The sequence below is a fragment of the Leptosomus discolor genome, chromosome 7 (assembly GCF_034619465.1).
Source record: "Leptosomus discolor isolate bLepDis1 chromosome 7, bLepDis1.hap2, whole genome shotgun sequence".
NCBI classification, from domain to species: domain Eukaryota; kingdom Metazoa; phylum Chordata; class Aves; order Leptosomiformes; family Leptosomidae; genus Leptosomus; species Leptosomus discolor.
Genome location: NC_141397.1, coordinates 7,879,764 through 7,895,805, shown reverse-complemented (window position 1 = coordinate 7,895,805; position 16,042 = coordinate 7,879,764). Strand labels below are relative to the sequence as shown.

The window sequence follows — 16,042 nt, the reverse complement described above, 5'->3', positions numbered from 1 at the left end:
GAAAATTAAAATGCTGCAATTAGGTTTAACCAGCCAAAAAAACCCCAGCTGCTGAGTCACTTTGACTACACAGTACATATTCTTCAACTGTTGAGGAATGTATAGGACTATATTAGAGGAACAATCAATGATTAAAGCACATGTGTAAATGAATTTTGTCAACACTTCAAACAATTTTTAAAATTATGCATAGAACCATAGACTCATTTAGCTTGGAAAAGACTTTTAAGATCATAAAGTCTAACCGTTAATAGAATACTACCAAGTCCACCACTAAACCATGTCCCTAAGTGCCACTTTTATTCAAAATAAAGGACCTCATGTTGAAAATCACTTTTCAATTTATTTTTTTTAGAGAAAAGCTATTTACATGGCTGACATGAGTCCACTCCAAAAGAAGCCATCCTACGTCCCCTGCAAGACTTTTGAAATTACCCTGATCGATGCAAACAGTGATTAAACTCTATTAGGTCAGCAATTGAAAAATACTAAACAAAACAATATGATCATTAATGTCAGTTTATATGGAAAGCTTGTAACTGTTACAATTATTGTCTGAAATAGAGTATTGAATCTCCAAAAAATATGTGAAGCACGTAATATCAGAAATGTGGCTTAAAGTGGGGGAAAAACCCCAACAAACCCACACATCCAACCCCTTCTCTCTAAATTTAATACACATGCCTTTATTTGGCATCTCAGCAGTCAGTAAGAATTGACAGTCATCTTTAATCAAGAAGACTTTATGGCTGCATCTGGCTGGTGAAGAAACCCAAGGGGCAAGCACAAACACCAGCTCACTGCTTATCCATGGTGCTTAACCACTGTCATACTCTGGTACCGCCTTGGTCTATGGCACCCAGTATGGGCCAGGGTTTGGGGGGGGACATGACAGGACAGCGAGAGTAGGATGCCCCACCTAAGTCGTGGTGTGGATGAGACTGTTCCAGGTCTGGATCCCTCCGGATCACACGATCCCCACAACTGCCCAGCAGATTCTGCCCCTGGAACTCACCCATGCACCTTCCATGACCCACCCTGGGGCATACACTGCTCATCCCCGTAGGTCTATGGGGCAAGGGCTACACTGGGTACAGCACCCAGGCTGCATGGTCCCTGCTCCGTCAGCACAGACACAGCCAACACTAATTCTCTGTAAGCTTTTCATGTCTTCCCAGCAAAACAATAAACCAAAATCTGCAAGCAGTACTAATTAGAGACTTGCGCATTCACGAGGGCATAGTATTGTCCTTCCTTTGCCAGTAACTGGCTGTGGGTGCCCTGCTCAACCACCCTGCCATTCTGGATCACTGCGATGATGTCTGCAGTCTGTACGGTTGTCAGGCGGTGAGCAATGACGATGCAGGTTCGACCTTGCCGGGCATTATCCAGAGCTTTCTGGACGATCTGCACAGAGATATCATGAAAATGCTGTTAGCAGCTGGAAAGCCTTCCCTTGTCATAGGAACCACGTTTGATTTCTTACTCTTTGTTATCAGCTGGATATATCATCTCCCACAGATATACAAGTCAGCGCATACATGGGACCCTTACTTAACAGGGTTTCTCACTGATGTCAGCGAGACTGATCAAACGAGCATGAGACATCGAGAAGTGGGTTCTTGGGCAACCAGCTTGGGGCAGAACACAAATCCAGTATTTATCATCAAATACAGCTAATAGGAAGACAGCTGAAGAGTATCAGCTCCGCATGGTGTTTTCCACTTAAAGTTTTGGGGTTTTCTACTTGTTTATTTAAGTAGATATGCACAGCTTCCCAGTGTCATTCAATTCACAGCCTGTAGCTGGAAAAGCTACCATGATACACCTGCCCTGTTGTTTCACAGCTATGCATTTACAACAGCTTCACATCGATTTTATTCTGCAGAAAGCAACTAGCCAAGTATATCGCCATATATATTTCATCTAATAATCATTACTCACCTTTTCACTTTCTGTGTCAAGAGCAGAGGTAGCTTCATCCAGAAGCAGAATGGCAGGATTCCGAACCAGAGCACGGGCAATTGCTATTCTTTGCTTTTGACCTCCGGAAAGTTGCGTCCCTTTCTCACCCACCCGCGTATTATATTTCTGGATGTTAAAAATTATAAAAGAAGGCCTGTGAATACTCTTAGAGAAGGAATATTAGAAAAGTAAAGTTTTATGCACGACTACAAAAATGATTAAGTATTTACATCCTGAAAGAAAAGAATAGTGCAAGTTGTTTCAATAAAGCTAAGGTTTTATAAACACCTCTAGTATAAACTGTTATGTATACAGCCACAAATATTTAATATCTGGTCTGAAAATTTGCTTCCCCAAGGACTGGGATAGGTCTTGAATGGTACCACCAGTGATACAGCAATAAGGTGGCCACACACATCTGCCCACGAGCATATGGTCATAATAGTAGCTAGAGATTTAAGGCTTACTGAGATATAAATGAAGAACTTGATCCTGTGTTACTTGTGAATAAAGAATCACAAGCGTCATTAATAGTAATGAAGATGAAATATTTGTCACCATTATTACATCATTTTCAACATAATGCAATGTTTCAACACAGAGCCACAGTGAAAACAAACTATCAAAGCATTTTTCCTTGTTACAACCAAATTCTTGGCAGGCATGAAGGTCAAATGCCATGTCATTCACTTTTGATTTATTGCCCCTTCATATTTGTTAAGAAACACTCCCTGTCCATGCCCATCCAATTAGAAATAGAACATTTAGCTTTACTGAATTATTTTAGAGAAAAAAAAAATCGTGTTTCTCAGAGTAAGTTGAGAAGTTTCAGCTGTCAAAGGAAAAAATATCAAAAAACTTATGGACTTATTTGTACATAGAGTGTCCTTTTATTTTTCCCTCTTCATTTTCTGCTTTGTTTACCACTATATTAATTGGAGCATTGGCTTTTTTTGAACAAACTAAGAAGGAATTTAAGCTTGAAACACACTGACATTTTTAGCCATAAATTCTATACTTTTTCCTATTAATGGAAAAAAAAACGTTTGTTTTTAATTTGATCTGTGTACATGAGCATTACCTAGATTTCTCCATATCATTCCAAATATCTAATCTCACCGTGAAGAGAAGATGACTATTTCTTACCTCTGGCAGTCTTTCAATGAAGGTATGAATATTTGCTGCTTTAGCTGCATCTTCAATTTCCTCCTGACTAACCACCCTACCGTTGTCTCCATATCGAATATTTTCGGCAATGCTGCAGTCAAACAAAACGGGCTCCTGTGACACCAGGCCCAGTCTGGACCTCATCCATTGTAAATGCAAAGATCTGGTATCAAATCCATCCACTAACTAGAAAAAGCAACAGAAAAATGATGCCAAGTTGAGTACAGAGCTTATCCACAGATACACACCAAACAGGAAACACGAATTGTAAGAGGAAGCCTGTTACATGTTAAATTCCCAGCTGAAATCAACTACACTTTGCATGCAAAATGAAAAAGAACCAGCAGTATAGATGAAATATTTCCTTTCATTAGTTTTTAATTTTGTGTGTGTTTTTCCTTCCATTTCCCAGCAGACAGAAACAGAGTGCAGATCACAGGCTGCTCCTGCAGTCCTTCCAGCCCTGACCACAAAGAGAATGGGAAACCTCATGGGCAAGCCTGTCCCTAAGGAGCTGAACACACAACAAATATTCTCAGCAGTAGGCCTTTAACTCAATCTCAAAACCACCAAGAAGAATTCTTTGGAATTTCTGTACCTGCTGATGGGAATTGCATCAAAAAGCCCATCTCAACCTTCTGACGGTGACACAGTAGCAACCCTGTGGGATTCCATCTGTGTCATCTGAAGCATGTATTTATGTCCCTAATGTGTGTATTCATGTCGGTGAGATGACTTACACACTGACAAGCAAGCGACATGAATGTTATGCCCCTATGTGACCAGGCTGTGAGCAGGGTTGGGGAGGCAATGCGATCTGACACGGTCATTCTCCTCCCTGGTGAGATCTGAGCCAGCATGGGTGCCAGTGCTCGTATGTGTGGTGAACAGGGCACAGGACAGGAAACAGCAGTGGTCTTGAGGTTGTCTACAGCTCCACTGGAGCCACCACCTCAGTAACCCACACCTGTAACAGAGGCATCCCGCCAGAGATATCACCAGTATTGTTCAAAGCCTCTGAAACATTGGAAGATAAAGAGTCCTGTAGATTTATTTGTTATTAATAGCTACACAAGTCTATTTTTACCACTTGTCCTTCCACAGGGTCGTAAAATCTCTCCAAGAGCTGAATGGTTGTGCTTTTGCCACAGCCGCTGCTTCCTACTAATGCCAGAGTCTGCCCTTTGTTAACCTTCACGTTGAGTCCTCGCAAAACTTGAACTTCTGGCCTTGTAGGATATACGAAATGGATGTTTCTGAATTCAACGTTGCCTTCAAATTTGCTCTGAAAGGTAACAGAGTTCACACGCTCATATTAGCATTTTTTAGCTTTATCTATAATAACACTTGTAAGACTTGGTCATTAAAGTGAGAGAACTGACAAGAAAGTTTGGGAGGGTGTTTTCAAAACTGCTTTTGAAGTTCTTCTTTTAAATTATGTATTGGATTGAGTGTAGTATCATTATTTATTGGATGATCGGCAGATCTACATCACTAGATCCTTCTGAAGAAACAGTTTTCTGCACCTCTTGTATCTATTTTTCACTTCACCTTTGAAATGAGTATCTTTAGACAAATAAACAATGCTATTTTTTGCAGAATAATAGAATGGTTTGGGTTGGAAGGGACCTTAAAGACCATATAGTCCAACCCCCCTACCCTGGGCAGGGCCACCTCCCACCAGACCACGTTGCTCCCAGCCCCATCCAGCCTGGCCTTGAGCACTGCCAGGGAGGGGGCAGTCACAGCTTCTCTGGGCAACCCGTGCCAGCGCCTCACCGCCCTCACAGGGAAGAACTTCTTGCATACATCTAATCTAAGTCTACCTTGTTTCAGTTTGAAACCCTTTAATTTCTGACGTATCAACTGAGGCACCTCTACTCTTGATATAACCTGTAGCATTTGCTTTCCTGATCTCACACTGCAGATAGCACAAGTTGAATAAACATAATACGAGGTCAAGTTCGGCTATAAAGATAGCAGAGCTAAATTCTTCACTAGGTAATTTACAGGCATGTAGGACAAGCTGTGTTTTAAAAAGCAATGGTAGTGGTTAATTAGCTGTTCCAGCCAGGCCGATTTCTAAGCACAAGTGGAAGAAAGGGGGCACACATTAAAGCTGTTGCCTCTCCTGTTCGGGGTAGGAGCCAGCCCTATGTACATACTAGAAGCACCGCTAGTACAGTGCTCTCACAGCAGCTGATGATCTAATTTAATGGGCTCAAAGTTTTGCTTTGCTGAAGTCACAGGCATCACTGGTATTTGAGTCCAGTCTATATTAGAAATATTTTCATTTAAGTTTTATTTTACCAGGGACCTTCTGCCAAAACTTCCATCGTCTGTGCCAGAGGACCCTGGTTTGAGAAGATACGTAAGCATGCTCATAACTTTAAAGGCTGAAAACCCTGCGTATAAGCTTAAAGTTATAGAAACTGGATTACGGCTTCCTGAGTAGGAAGTAGTACCATCTAAAATCTACACGGTAAGTTCATTTTTAAACTTAGATGGATGTGCAAATGTCATCCTTCTAGATCATGTAAACTGAAAGCATTTAATGCAGAAATTTGACAAGCGTTGAGGTCAGCTTCCTTTATGACAATTTTGGTTTAGAAGTAAGATTTGGGGATTTTTTGTTTTCTTTTCCTTGTTCTTTTTTTCTTATTGATCCCCCCATCCCCCAACTTTAGAGCAAAACGGATTATCCATTAAGGTAGTTTTGACTTCACAAGAGCACATTTTTACTTGTAAGAGTTTGCACAGTTGTAAGAAGATGGATTTTGGCAAAAAATGCACTTGTATTTTGTTTCTTTTGTAAACCCTTACAAAGGCAATGCAACTGTGAGTGCAGTGTCTTCCTGAAACCATTTAAGATGTGGGTCAGTAGAATAAAAAGTAGTTGCGTTTTTTTTTTTTTAGCTCGTTCAGAGCAAAACCACATTTAAGGGTATACACTTCTGACTGAAAAGAAAAACAATATGGTCCATTAAAAATAACAAGGCAGTATCACTATTCTATATAACATCTCCCTTTTGTGACACTCTAAAAAACCCCAACAACTATGAATACTTTCCTGATCTCACACTGCAGATAGCACAAGTTGAATAAACATAATACGAGGTCAAGATCGGCTATAAAGATAGCAGAGCTAAATTCTTCACTAGGTTTAAGTTTAAGGTTTAAGACAATAAAACATCAGTAATTTAGTTTGTTTTAAGGTTTTTCTGAAAAAAAAGAAAAAGAAAAAAGAAAAAAAGAAACCTTACCAATTTTTCACCTTCTTCACTATAACTGTCAACTAGAGGTTTTCTGTCCAAAAGCTGGAGGATTCTTTGAGCTGATATTTTAGCTTTGCCATAATCTGGTGCCAGGGAAGCAGACTGACCAACATTCATAGCTGCAAATATGACTGAAGAGAAGACTCTAAAGAACAAGAGACAAAGCACCATTCATTTCAAGTAGAACAACATGCAAAACAAACCTTCACAATAAAGGTTTTTAGGATCTTTAGATTACGACGTTTCTGGAGCTCCTCACCCCCCCAAACGTCATCCAGTATTAGAAAGTTCTATTTGTTCCTATAACTACCTTACAGATGAGCAGCAGTGTCACATCACTTTTCTATGCAGTACCCTCTGCCTGGAAGGAACGTCAAACAGCACAGGCTTCCCCAGAGTCGGTGTGCTGAACACAGCCACCCGCTTGCTGCTTCACTGCTCCAACACGCGCCTTTCCCCAAAACAGCCGTTCTGCTCAAACTGCACTCCCAACCAGGCTGAGTTCCTGAATCTCTGTGTCCCATGACCTCTGTTACATGGTGAAATTATTGGCATGCATTGAAATCGTTATCCCGTGTATCAATTTGTATTTATTTCTTTTTACATTTTATAAAGTATACTCACATAAATACATTTTCAAAGTTGCTCAGACAATGGGCAATGAGCCATGCTCCAAATCTGAAGACTGCTGCGTTAATAAAGTAGTTTGCACACTGGGCTACTCCGTAGGTAAATCCATAGAAAGGGGCTTTTGTCAGAGAATCTCTGATAAAGGAAGAGACTTTCCATAAGTAACTTGTAAAACAGAAACAAGAGACACTGGCTGGGGGATGGCCAGGTTTCCACGCTAAAGCTTTCAGGCAATCCAGCTCATCCCCTGAAAACACAATGAATCAGCCCAGAACACATGCACAGTCACAAACAACCCCTGCCAGACCCTAAAAGCACCCCGCATCATGACATGGAACTGCCCTTAGGACAGAAAGCAGTGAGGTCCTTCATCCTCAGTTACACTATTATCTTGAATCTCTTCCTTTGCTTTTCTATAGCAGGGCAGGTCACCAGAGCAGCTAAAAAAAAAAAATAATTAATAACTACCACATATGACCCATTTTATTAAGAAAACAAGCAGGCTCCAGCCCAGGCAAAGAGCTGCCTGTGGGCTTCCCCCAGGTCTTCCCATCTGAGCAAAGACCTCTCATTCCGATTCAGAGCAGGGACATATTGCTGTGTATCCCCGCAGGGATTCAGCCTAAGCCTCTATTTCTCAATCCGTCCTTCTGGAGAAGTTTCATTTTGCGTAGCTAATTGAATGCACACTGAATCAGAGTCTGGAGGACTCTCTGCCTCATGGTTTAGGATGCTCTCTGAGAAAATGGAAATCTCTTTTCTAGTCTGAGCTGTAGATCGGAGACCTTTGACAGTCCAGGCGAGCATCCTGGGGAATTACCAGTTCACCAGACACTGAATTTTAACACTGTTTTGTCTGAGGACAGATTATATAGAGCATCATTTTCAACCCCTTTCCCATTAGCTGCCTTGAAAGAGGAAAAAAAAGAAATTATATTTGGGGCTACTTTGTTTAAATAAAACGGAGCTAGAGAAATCTGGCATCCCTGATGAATTGAATGTGTTTTCAGTGGAGACAAGTCAGTGGGACGTAGCGGGTCAAACAAGTGAAACATATGAAGTTCATTTCAAGGTTTCAAAGTCATATGAGGGGAATAAAACTGGTTTATGTTATAAAGGGTGTGGTATGGGAGTTAACTGTCAGTTCCTGAGTTAACAAGTATCAGTGCAATGTGCTGGCGTGAACATATGTCCTGTATTCTAGGCACACACAATATTCTGTAACACATATGCAGAGAATGCAGTTCATAAAGTGTTTGCATAATGAAAAGGCAAATCCAGCAAATGTTTTTTCACTCTGCATTTAAGAAAGTATATTAAATATACCAGGTGAACAAATTTCAAAACTATGTGAACGGCTATTGATATCCTTTGTAATCTCTTGGGTATTGGATAGTTTGCAAGAAATGTATTTACAATACACCTGAAAGACTAAAATGAACAGAGAAAGAATTAAAGAAAAAAATCCCACCTATATGGACCCTTCAAACTAGTAACGTATCTTTCATAAAATGCTTCTTCCCTGGTCAGCGAAGCTACCGTTCTTATGCTTTCAACTGATTCTGTTGAAATCTAAATTGGGAGATAAAACAAGTAAGAGGTAATTCATTACAACTGTAATCTACAACATATCTCCTAAACACTCGATCTCTTCTCTAGCATTTATTATTTTAGATCAGAAAATGCTTGCCTAAGAGAGGAGATGAGAGTCTATTGCACAAAGCAACAAGATTATTCACCCCACAGTCACAAGACAAGAGGGGATTGAAGCCAACAGCGTATTTGAGTTCAGAACCTTGGGACAGCATGTAGAAAGCATCAGCAGCCCCTGCCCTAACCCGTGTGTTGTGATCCTGATGAATTAAACCCTATTTAATAAAACAGGAACAAACCCCAGTCACAGAATCATAGAACAGTTTTGGCTGGAAGAGCCCTTCAAGATCATCGAGTCCACCCTTTGTCCTAGCTCTATCAACAGCACTAAACCATGTCCCTAAGTACAACACCTACCCGTCTCTTAAACACCTCCAGGGATGGCGACTCCACCACCTCCCTGGGCAGCCTGTTCCAATGCCTGACAATCCTTCCAGTAAAGAAATTCTTCCTGTGTCATCTGGACACAGCTTGCACTTTTGCATGGACTACATCTGTCTCCTGGAAGAGTGCTACCAGGTGAATGAAGGCAGTGCCCTGAAACTCTTGAGCACACTAATAGTTCGCATTTTGTGATGGAATAAAAAAGTAGCAATGTCAGGGCTTGATGGCTCAGCCCTGCAACGTTTCTGGCTGCAGAGCAGTGCAGATCTATGCTGCTCGCCTGAGGCATGAGATGCACCAGTGCCGAGGCTGCTGCTCTTACAGCTGTCCCTGCCCAAAAATCTGCTATGGAGGCTTTCAAATGCATTTTAATAGCCTAATTTACAGATGGTTTGTGTTATCGATGTTTTGCTTTTCTTGGGGATATATAAACATTCCCTTCATCCCTCACCCTGTCCTGTTCTCTCCTGTCCCCCCTTCATTTATCTTGGATAATTGATTCGGCTGTAATATAGCTGCAATGCTGTCCTTAAAAGTGATCTCACACCATGACCCTGTACTTAAAATTGGAGAACTTACTCTTCCAGCCTCTTCCAAAGCTTTTTGATCTTTTGCGGCATGACCAGACACAGAGCTAACACTCGCAGCATTTGTAGCAATAACGAAAGGAATGCAGGCCAGGATAAGCAACGTTAGCTGCCAGCCGTATACAAAAGCAATAATGACGGCAGTCAGAAGGGTAAAGACAGTCATAGTCATCAGTCCAAGTCGGCTTCCAGTTGCCTAAGAAAACCCCAGAAACCCCCCAAAATCCATCATTAGATTTTCTGTTTGTTACTTACATCGCCACTCCAAATTGCTATAGAGTCAAGGGCAGAGGTTCAGCTGGAAAACAAAACCATTCGTGGTCACGTGCGTGGACATTATGCACCTACTTATGTAACTGTTCCTAGATGTTCCTCGTACCTGCCAGCATTCAGGCCTTCAAGCGAAGTTAAAGTAGTCTGAACAGTTGGTCATGACATTTGTTTAAAGAAATGCCTATCTGGGACTTCCCGCACTGCCTGAGGCACAGAAGACTGTGGCCACTGTCACAGTAGGGCAGGCTGGTGATTGGGTCCCCAGCATTAGGCAAGAGGGGCTTTGTTCTAACGACAGCCCTTCATTGACCCATCCCGTTAATAGTGGTGGAAACTACTCATCCTCAGGTTCTCACACTGCTGCACCTGGGGTTGGGTTCTCAGAAAAAAAAAATAAATCTGGATTTGGCCACGCTGCAGAAATGTTTTATCTTAGTGGGATAATGAGTGGGAAAGATGAACTCATACTGAAGAACTCCTGTCTCCTCCCAGTCTGTGTAGCCTTTTCATCAAGAACTTTTAAAATGAGAGATGATTAGTATCCAGCATCCGGGTGGGCTCTGATCTGCAGAAAAAAGGTCTGAAAACAGCCCTGTGGAAATAGTTCATCTTCCAAAATTTGGCTTGATGGAAAAAACAAAAATCCTTGGGCGGGAAGCAAAAATTCTTCTTTCTTTTGCCAAAGACTTTCCTGCCCTTAAAAGACTTTTCTTGTTCAATAAAATTTAAAATAGTAATAATTAAACCAATGCCAAGGTGAATTGTTGCCATATGTTCTAGGGGCTGCACATAAAGATGGATTTGGAAACATCAGCCAGCACAGCGTGAGGCACAGTACGTACTTACTGACAATCTGTAGTGCTCCAGAGAGCACAACAGCTTTGGAGACTAATTCATGCCCTTAGTTGGCTTTTGTAGTTAGGGGACCCTGTGTACCCCTCCTGTCTACTGTCCTGACAGGGTGATACAGTTCAATGACAGTGAAGCAAACTAGAATTTTAAAAGATGAAAGTGATTAGAAGGAAATTGTGAAATTTCTAGATGAAATGACTAGAAAATTGTCAAAGACTATTTTCTCACTACAAACCCATAAGGAAGGAGGACAGGAGGGAGAAACAAAAGTCTACAGAGACCGAAAAATGTAGGGATTAAAGGGTTTTTGATGTACAAATCTGAAACAAACAAAAAAGACATCTTAAAACGAACCAGTGAACTTCTTCCCCACAAGCCCTGCAGTGACTTTTTTTTTTTATTTCAAGGAGAAGGGAAGAAACAGAGACATTTGGCAGATTGTCGGGGATTGTTGATGAGGTGAACGGTAGGAGGAATTGTGCAGAATTTGCCATATTCTCCCACCAGTGTCCAGTGGCCAGCTCTCCCATACCAGTGCCTTGAGTCATTCCCTCCCTTGACCATTGCCCTCCCTGGTGTTATTTATCAATGCCAGGCCATTTCTTACTGTTTGGTCTGCTTGTATACGAAGCTCATTTGGTGGGGATGGGAAGAAGAATTCTCTTCATTAGGGTCAGTAAGGCTTTGTATCACCTGCAGATGCAACCTCTTCATGGCACTCAGGTGACCCCATCATAGTGTGTAAAAACCTGGGATCCACTGATTCTGGTCCCCAGGACATATGCAGATTTCACTTTGCATGGTGAAGTGGTCTACAGTTGTTATATACTTAGCTTAAACACTTACAGAGAGGGGAATGAAAGGTACGGGAATATCTGCTGGATTTTTGATAGTTCTTATAAGTTATCAGCGGAGAAGCCATTTCCAAGGTGTCAACAGCAAGCTATGTAAATACATCTGCCAGTCTGCAGGGTAGATTCACTACCTTGTGTTCTGAAATAATCACAGTGTCCCTTGCCAATTGCAATTAATATTTGCAAGGAAAAAAATATTTAAAAAGCACACAAATAAGAATCAGCATACCCCTTTGACTTGGGAAGCATCTGTAGCAAGCCGAGTCAGCAGAACACCAACAGCATTTTTCTGGTCATCATACCACCCAACCTCCTGTAACAAAAGACACCAATTTTTGTTTCAAAAAATTACGTGTTCTTACCATATTTCAGATTTATCAGGATTACTAATAAAATGAACAAACATTTCGAGCTCAGATAGCTTGTGGGGAAATGGAAGTACAAGTCATGATGGCTGACTGCAATATTCTTCCTCTTGTAGTCAGCATCTTCCAAGTAAACTAAAAGCAAAAGCTTAAAACATATTATTCTGTTGTGAACATCTAATTCTTCACAATCAGTATTATTAGCTGTGACGTTCTTCTGAACGTGCCTATTTAGAAACTTTTAGAATAAACCCCTTTTACTCAGTCCTTCCTTGGGCCTGAAGAGGTTAACTATTCTCTTCTTATGAGTTACCTATTCCACTAACTATAGTAGAGCAATTGCTCACCTATGTTTGCATACACAGAAAGGAAATGAGGCCTTTTTACCTCCAAAGGCTATGGCAGGGTTTTTTTTTGTAATCATTAGTTTTCCCTCTCCTAGTTCCTTTCAGATGTCTCTATGAACACCCAGGTTCTTGTCCCCAATGGGTGTGTGGGATGCAGAGTTATGATTCTCAAAACTTCTATGCAAGTAGCATGAAATTGCACAAATTAGTAGGATGGGTTTAATGTAAGTAACTTTATTCTTATCATGGGCAATTCTTGATGCAATAGGGCAATTTGGTTTTTTTTGCGGTGACAAATTATCAGATTGTCTGTTTGCTATGGATTGGAGCATGTAGATTTAAATCTAAGAAACTAAACAGACTAGACTTAAATCTATATATTACATACTTGCATCATGACCCCCCAAGCAAGGGGAGATTAAACTTTTTTGGTCACCCTTGCGCACCCAGGCAGCTGCAAACTGTGTGTATATTGGCATGCCAGAAATATGCACATTTTTGATGACAATCCTTCAAAATTAGACTATTTGCAGTAGCAGCACTGAGCCAAATTGTGCATGGCTTAGGAGATTTTCAGAAAAGTTGTACTTTTTCCTAAGATAGTGGTAGAAGAGACATGGTTTTGTTTTCTTTTCTCCAGACCACACAATTAAACCCCAATGTGTACCTTGTAACAGTCTGCAAAAGCCATCCGGCTCTCATGATACCCTAGCTGCACAACTCATACCTGCTGAAGTAATGCTCTGAAGGACAAAGAGCGCAGTCTCATCGTTAGTATTTCCCCAGACTTCCCAAACATGAATCCCTGGGGGAGGAAAGAGTCACATTTTCTCATCTGATGCTTTAACTCTGTTTGTAAAGCCACACAACAAAAGCAAATGACAGCAAACAGCCTTCTACAATCCCCTGGGCATACAGAAATCTTGGGAAAAGATTCTTCCTGGAACATGAAACTCTATTTTCATGCAGAAAGGAAGCAACATGGCAAAGAAGGCAGGGGCTTCATTGTAACGCCTTATTTGTACACCCCAGGAGCACTAGAAGATAACTCTGCCTACTAGTTGTTGGCCTCCCTACTCTGACTGCTACCAGAGACGTTGACTTAGAGCAGTTGTACCAATGGATCTTATGATATGGACATCAATGTGCAGTAACTGTTTCCTGCAAGCTGTGGAGCAGTCTAAGAAGATAGCAAACGATTGAGTTTGCTTGATGGTACGAAAAACATCATCTGCTATGGAAAGAGCCTATTTTATACTTACTTTGGCAAGAGCCTATAGACTGTCAATGAGAAATGTCAGTCTTTGACTTTTAAGGCCAGACCCTCAACTTTGATTTCAATCATGCTGAATGAACATTGTCTTCAGTGGCTTATTTAAACCAACAGCAAAGATGGACGTGTGTCTTTAAGGAAACACTTCCATAAAACCCACATGTCTCGGGAAGAGTCCTGGCGCTTCTGTTTATTTTTGTAAGCTCTGATTGGCACTTTTCTTCTCAGACTGCATTGATATTAGTTATACCTGCAGCTGCTGGGGAGTTAAGAACTTCTAACATTTCAGTGTAGTGACACTTACTTGGACTATGTGTGCTGCTAAGGTAATCACTCCAAGTAAAAGAAACATTAAAGAAAGCACCAAAGTGTTTTTATTCCTCTTTTCTGGATCTGTTTCTTGAAAAGCCTATGCAAGAAAAAACACAAAAATGAGTATGTAGACAATGAGTGCCAGTTACATAAACCAGCCTCCACCTCAAGAAGCTTGTCTACTTCAATTTCTCTTAGCAAATATCCTGGATCCTGAAGTCAGTCTGTAGTCAAGTTTCTGTTGAGGGCCAGAAGACAGTTCAGCTTTCCACTTAACCTACATCTCACTAATTTTTGCCCCCAGCTCCAGCTACTCTTCCTCCTTTCCTCTGCTAGTCAGACACAGTTCCACCAGGCTCTGCCTCTAGAGGGTCACTTCAATATTTATCCATTTTTCGTTGGATCTCTTTGTACAAGTGAATCTCACCCAGAGTCTTACATAGGGAGAAGAGGATGAACATGAGGGTGGACGCTCAGGACTGGAACATCCATTTGCCAAAAAAAAAAAAAAAAAAAAATCTTACCCCAATGATTTTTCCAAATATAACAGCAAATGCAGGATGGACCCCACCTGAGATGGCAGCAGCAATCACTCCCAGCAGTACATACAGCCACTCAGGTTTGTTCAGAGCCAGGATTCTTGAGTAAGGCACAGCAGGGAGGTTTTCTTCCTACAGGAAAGGGAAAGCTGCAGGTTTTCCATGGAAAGTTGCAGAACATGAAATTCCCCAGACAGCGGCTGTTCATTAGGCTTTGACTAGTGAACTCTCTTGGTAAACCACTGAAAGCCCTCTCTGTGCACTCGGAGTGAGCAAACGTGCTGGATATCTGCAGCTTTGCTGTCTCATATCCTAGAACTTCAACTGCACTGTAAAAGTTTGGAGGCAAAACAACTTCACAAAAGGCTAAGTCATGAGGGGAGAAGGGCCAGGACAGTTCATTGAAAGTCAGATAGGACTGGTCACCATGAATGGCAACTCACACTTGAAGCTTTATAAAGAACTAAAAGTCTCACTGTTCAGAGCACAGAAAAGATCCCTCCGGTTCAGCTAAATGCTAGTGGGCTGGCAGTAACACAACTGGGTAGAGAGGTCATCTTTCACTTTTGCAAACGGCAGCCTATGCATCATTACCAATAACATGAGAGAGGCATATGTAACAGTCAGTTAGCCTGCAACTCCTTTGAAAGTACAAAAAATGCCCTTGTTCTGCTTTACTAATTTATTCAAGTGCCTATGCCTCCACAGGGGGAGTTTTGGTACAGCAAAAAATGAAAACATTGGAAATGAGACAAAATATTAGGCAAGATTACGAGTGGGTTGCTCTTGCTTCCTGGTCACTTTATCCCATGTTTTGGATGCTGAATGAGGGTGGCTAAGGCTCAACCATAAAGATGGGTTGAGCTTTCTGAAATAGTTACAAGCGCTGGATGCTTGATGTCTTAATTTTTTTGTGAATGTGGGGAATACTGAAGTCTTGAGCATGAACACCCACTGCGTCCTCTGAGGTCTTAAGCAGTATTAATATACAGACAAAAAGTATCTTTTGAAGTTGCGCAACTTTTTTTGTGATAATAGGAATGGATCCAGGTCCTTTGTACTATTTGAAATATGTATTAGCTGGAAACTATATTTTAGTGAGAAGAAATATCGATGGGTACAAATTACACTAATGTTTCCATAAGTATTTTAAATAATCAGATTACAGATGAGATCCTAACTTACATAGATTTAGAAGGTTCCATGGTTTTACTAGAGAATTTATATTTTATTTCTTTACTTCAAGGGTCCTGAAATCAGGTTAAGAAACCCAAAAAACCCCCAAACCCGCCGAACAACTCTTCCAATATATTTAATGCAAAAATTTGCTGTAATTCAAGCAGTGCAAAATAGAAAAAAACAAAATCAGGTTTCTATTGAGCTGCCTACCAAAAGTCCACTAGAAATCTGCTCCTATTGATTGCCATGAGCAAGTTTTACTTAACTTTGACAAAGTTCTGTTTCTGAAACCTGAACTTCCTATATGACTTTTATTTTGATATGACATTTGTCAAGTGAAGTGTTTTATCTGAATCAAAACCTCAGAACTGTGTGTTTTAACACATA

At 41.0% G+C, this 16,042-nt stretch overlaps 1 protein-coding gene across 1 annotated transcript in view; it reads right to left on the bottom strand.

Moving 5' to 3' along the window:
- Window positions 1-1,209: 1,209 nt before the first annotated feature.
- The window catches only part of ABCB5 (ATP binding cassette subfamily B member 5), a 35,495-nt gene continuing 20,662 nt past the window's right edge, over window positions 1,210-16,042 (bottom strand). The window contains exons 17-28 of the mRNA XM_086467966.1: window positions 14,462-14,608; window positions 13,930-14,034; window positions 13,080-13,157; window positions 11,870-11,953; window positions 9,654-9,857; window positions 8,509-8,609; window positions 7,032-7,172; window positions 6,396-6,552; window positions 4,220-4,417; window positions 3,112-3,318; window positions 1,945-2,091; window positions 1,210-1,407 (exon numbers count right to left, since the gene is read on the bottom strand). Coding sequence (XP_086324092.1) covers window positions 1,210-1,407; window positions 1,945-2,091; window positions 3,112-3,318; window positions 4,220-4,417; window positions 6,396-6,552; window positions 7,032-7,172; window positions 8,509-8,609; window positions 9,654-9,857; window positions 11,870-11,953; window positions 13,080-13,157; window positions 13,930-14,034; window positions 14,462-14,608 — 1,767 coding nt within the window. The remainder of the gene's footprint in view (window positions 1,408-1,944; window positions 2,092-3,111; window positions 3,319-4,219; window positions 4,418-6,395; window positions 6,553-7,031; window positions 7,173-8,508; window positions 8,610-9,653; window positions 9,858-11,869; window positions 11,954-13,079; window positions 13,158-13,929; window positions 14,035-14,461; window positions 14,609-16,042) is intronic.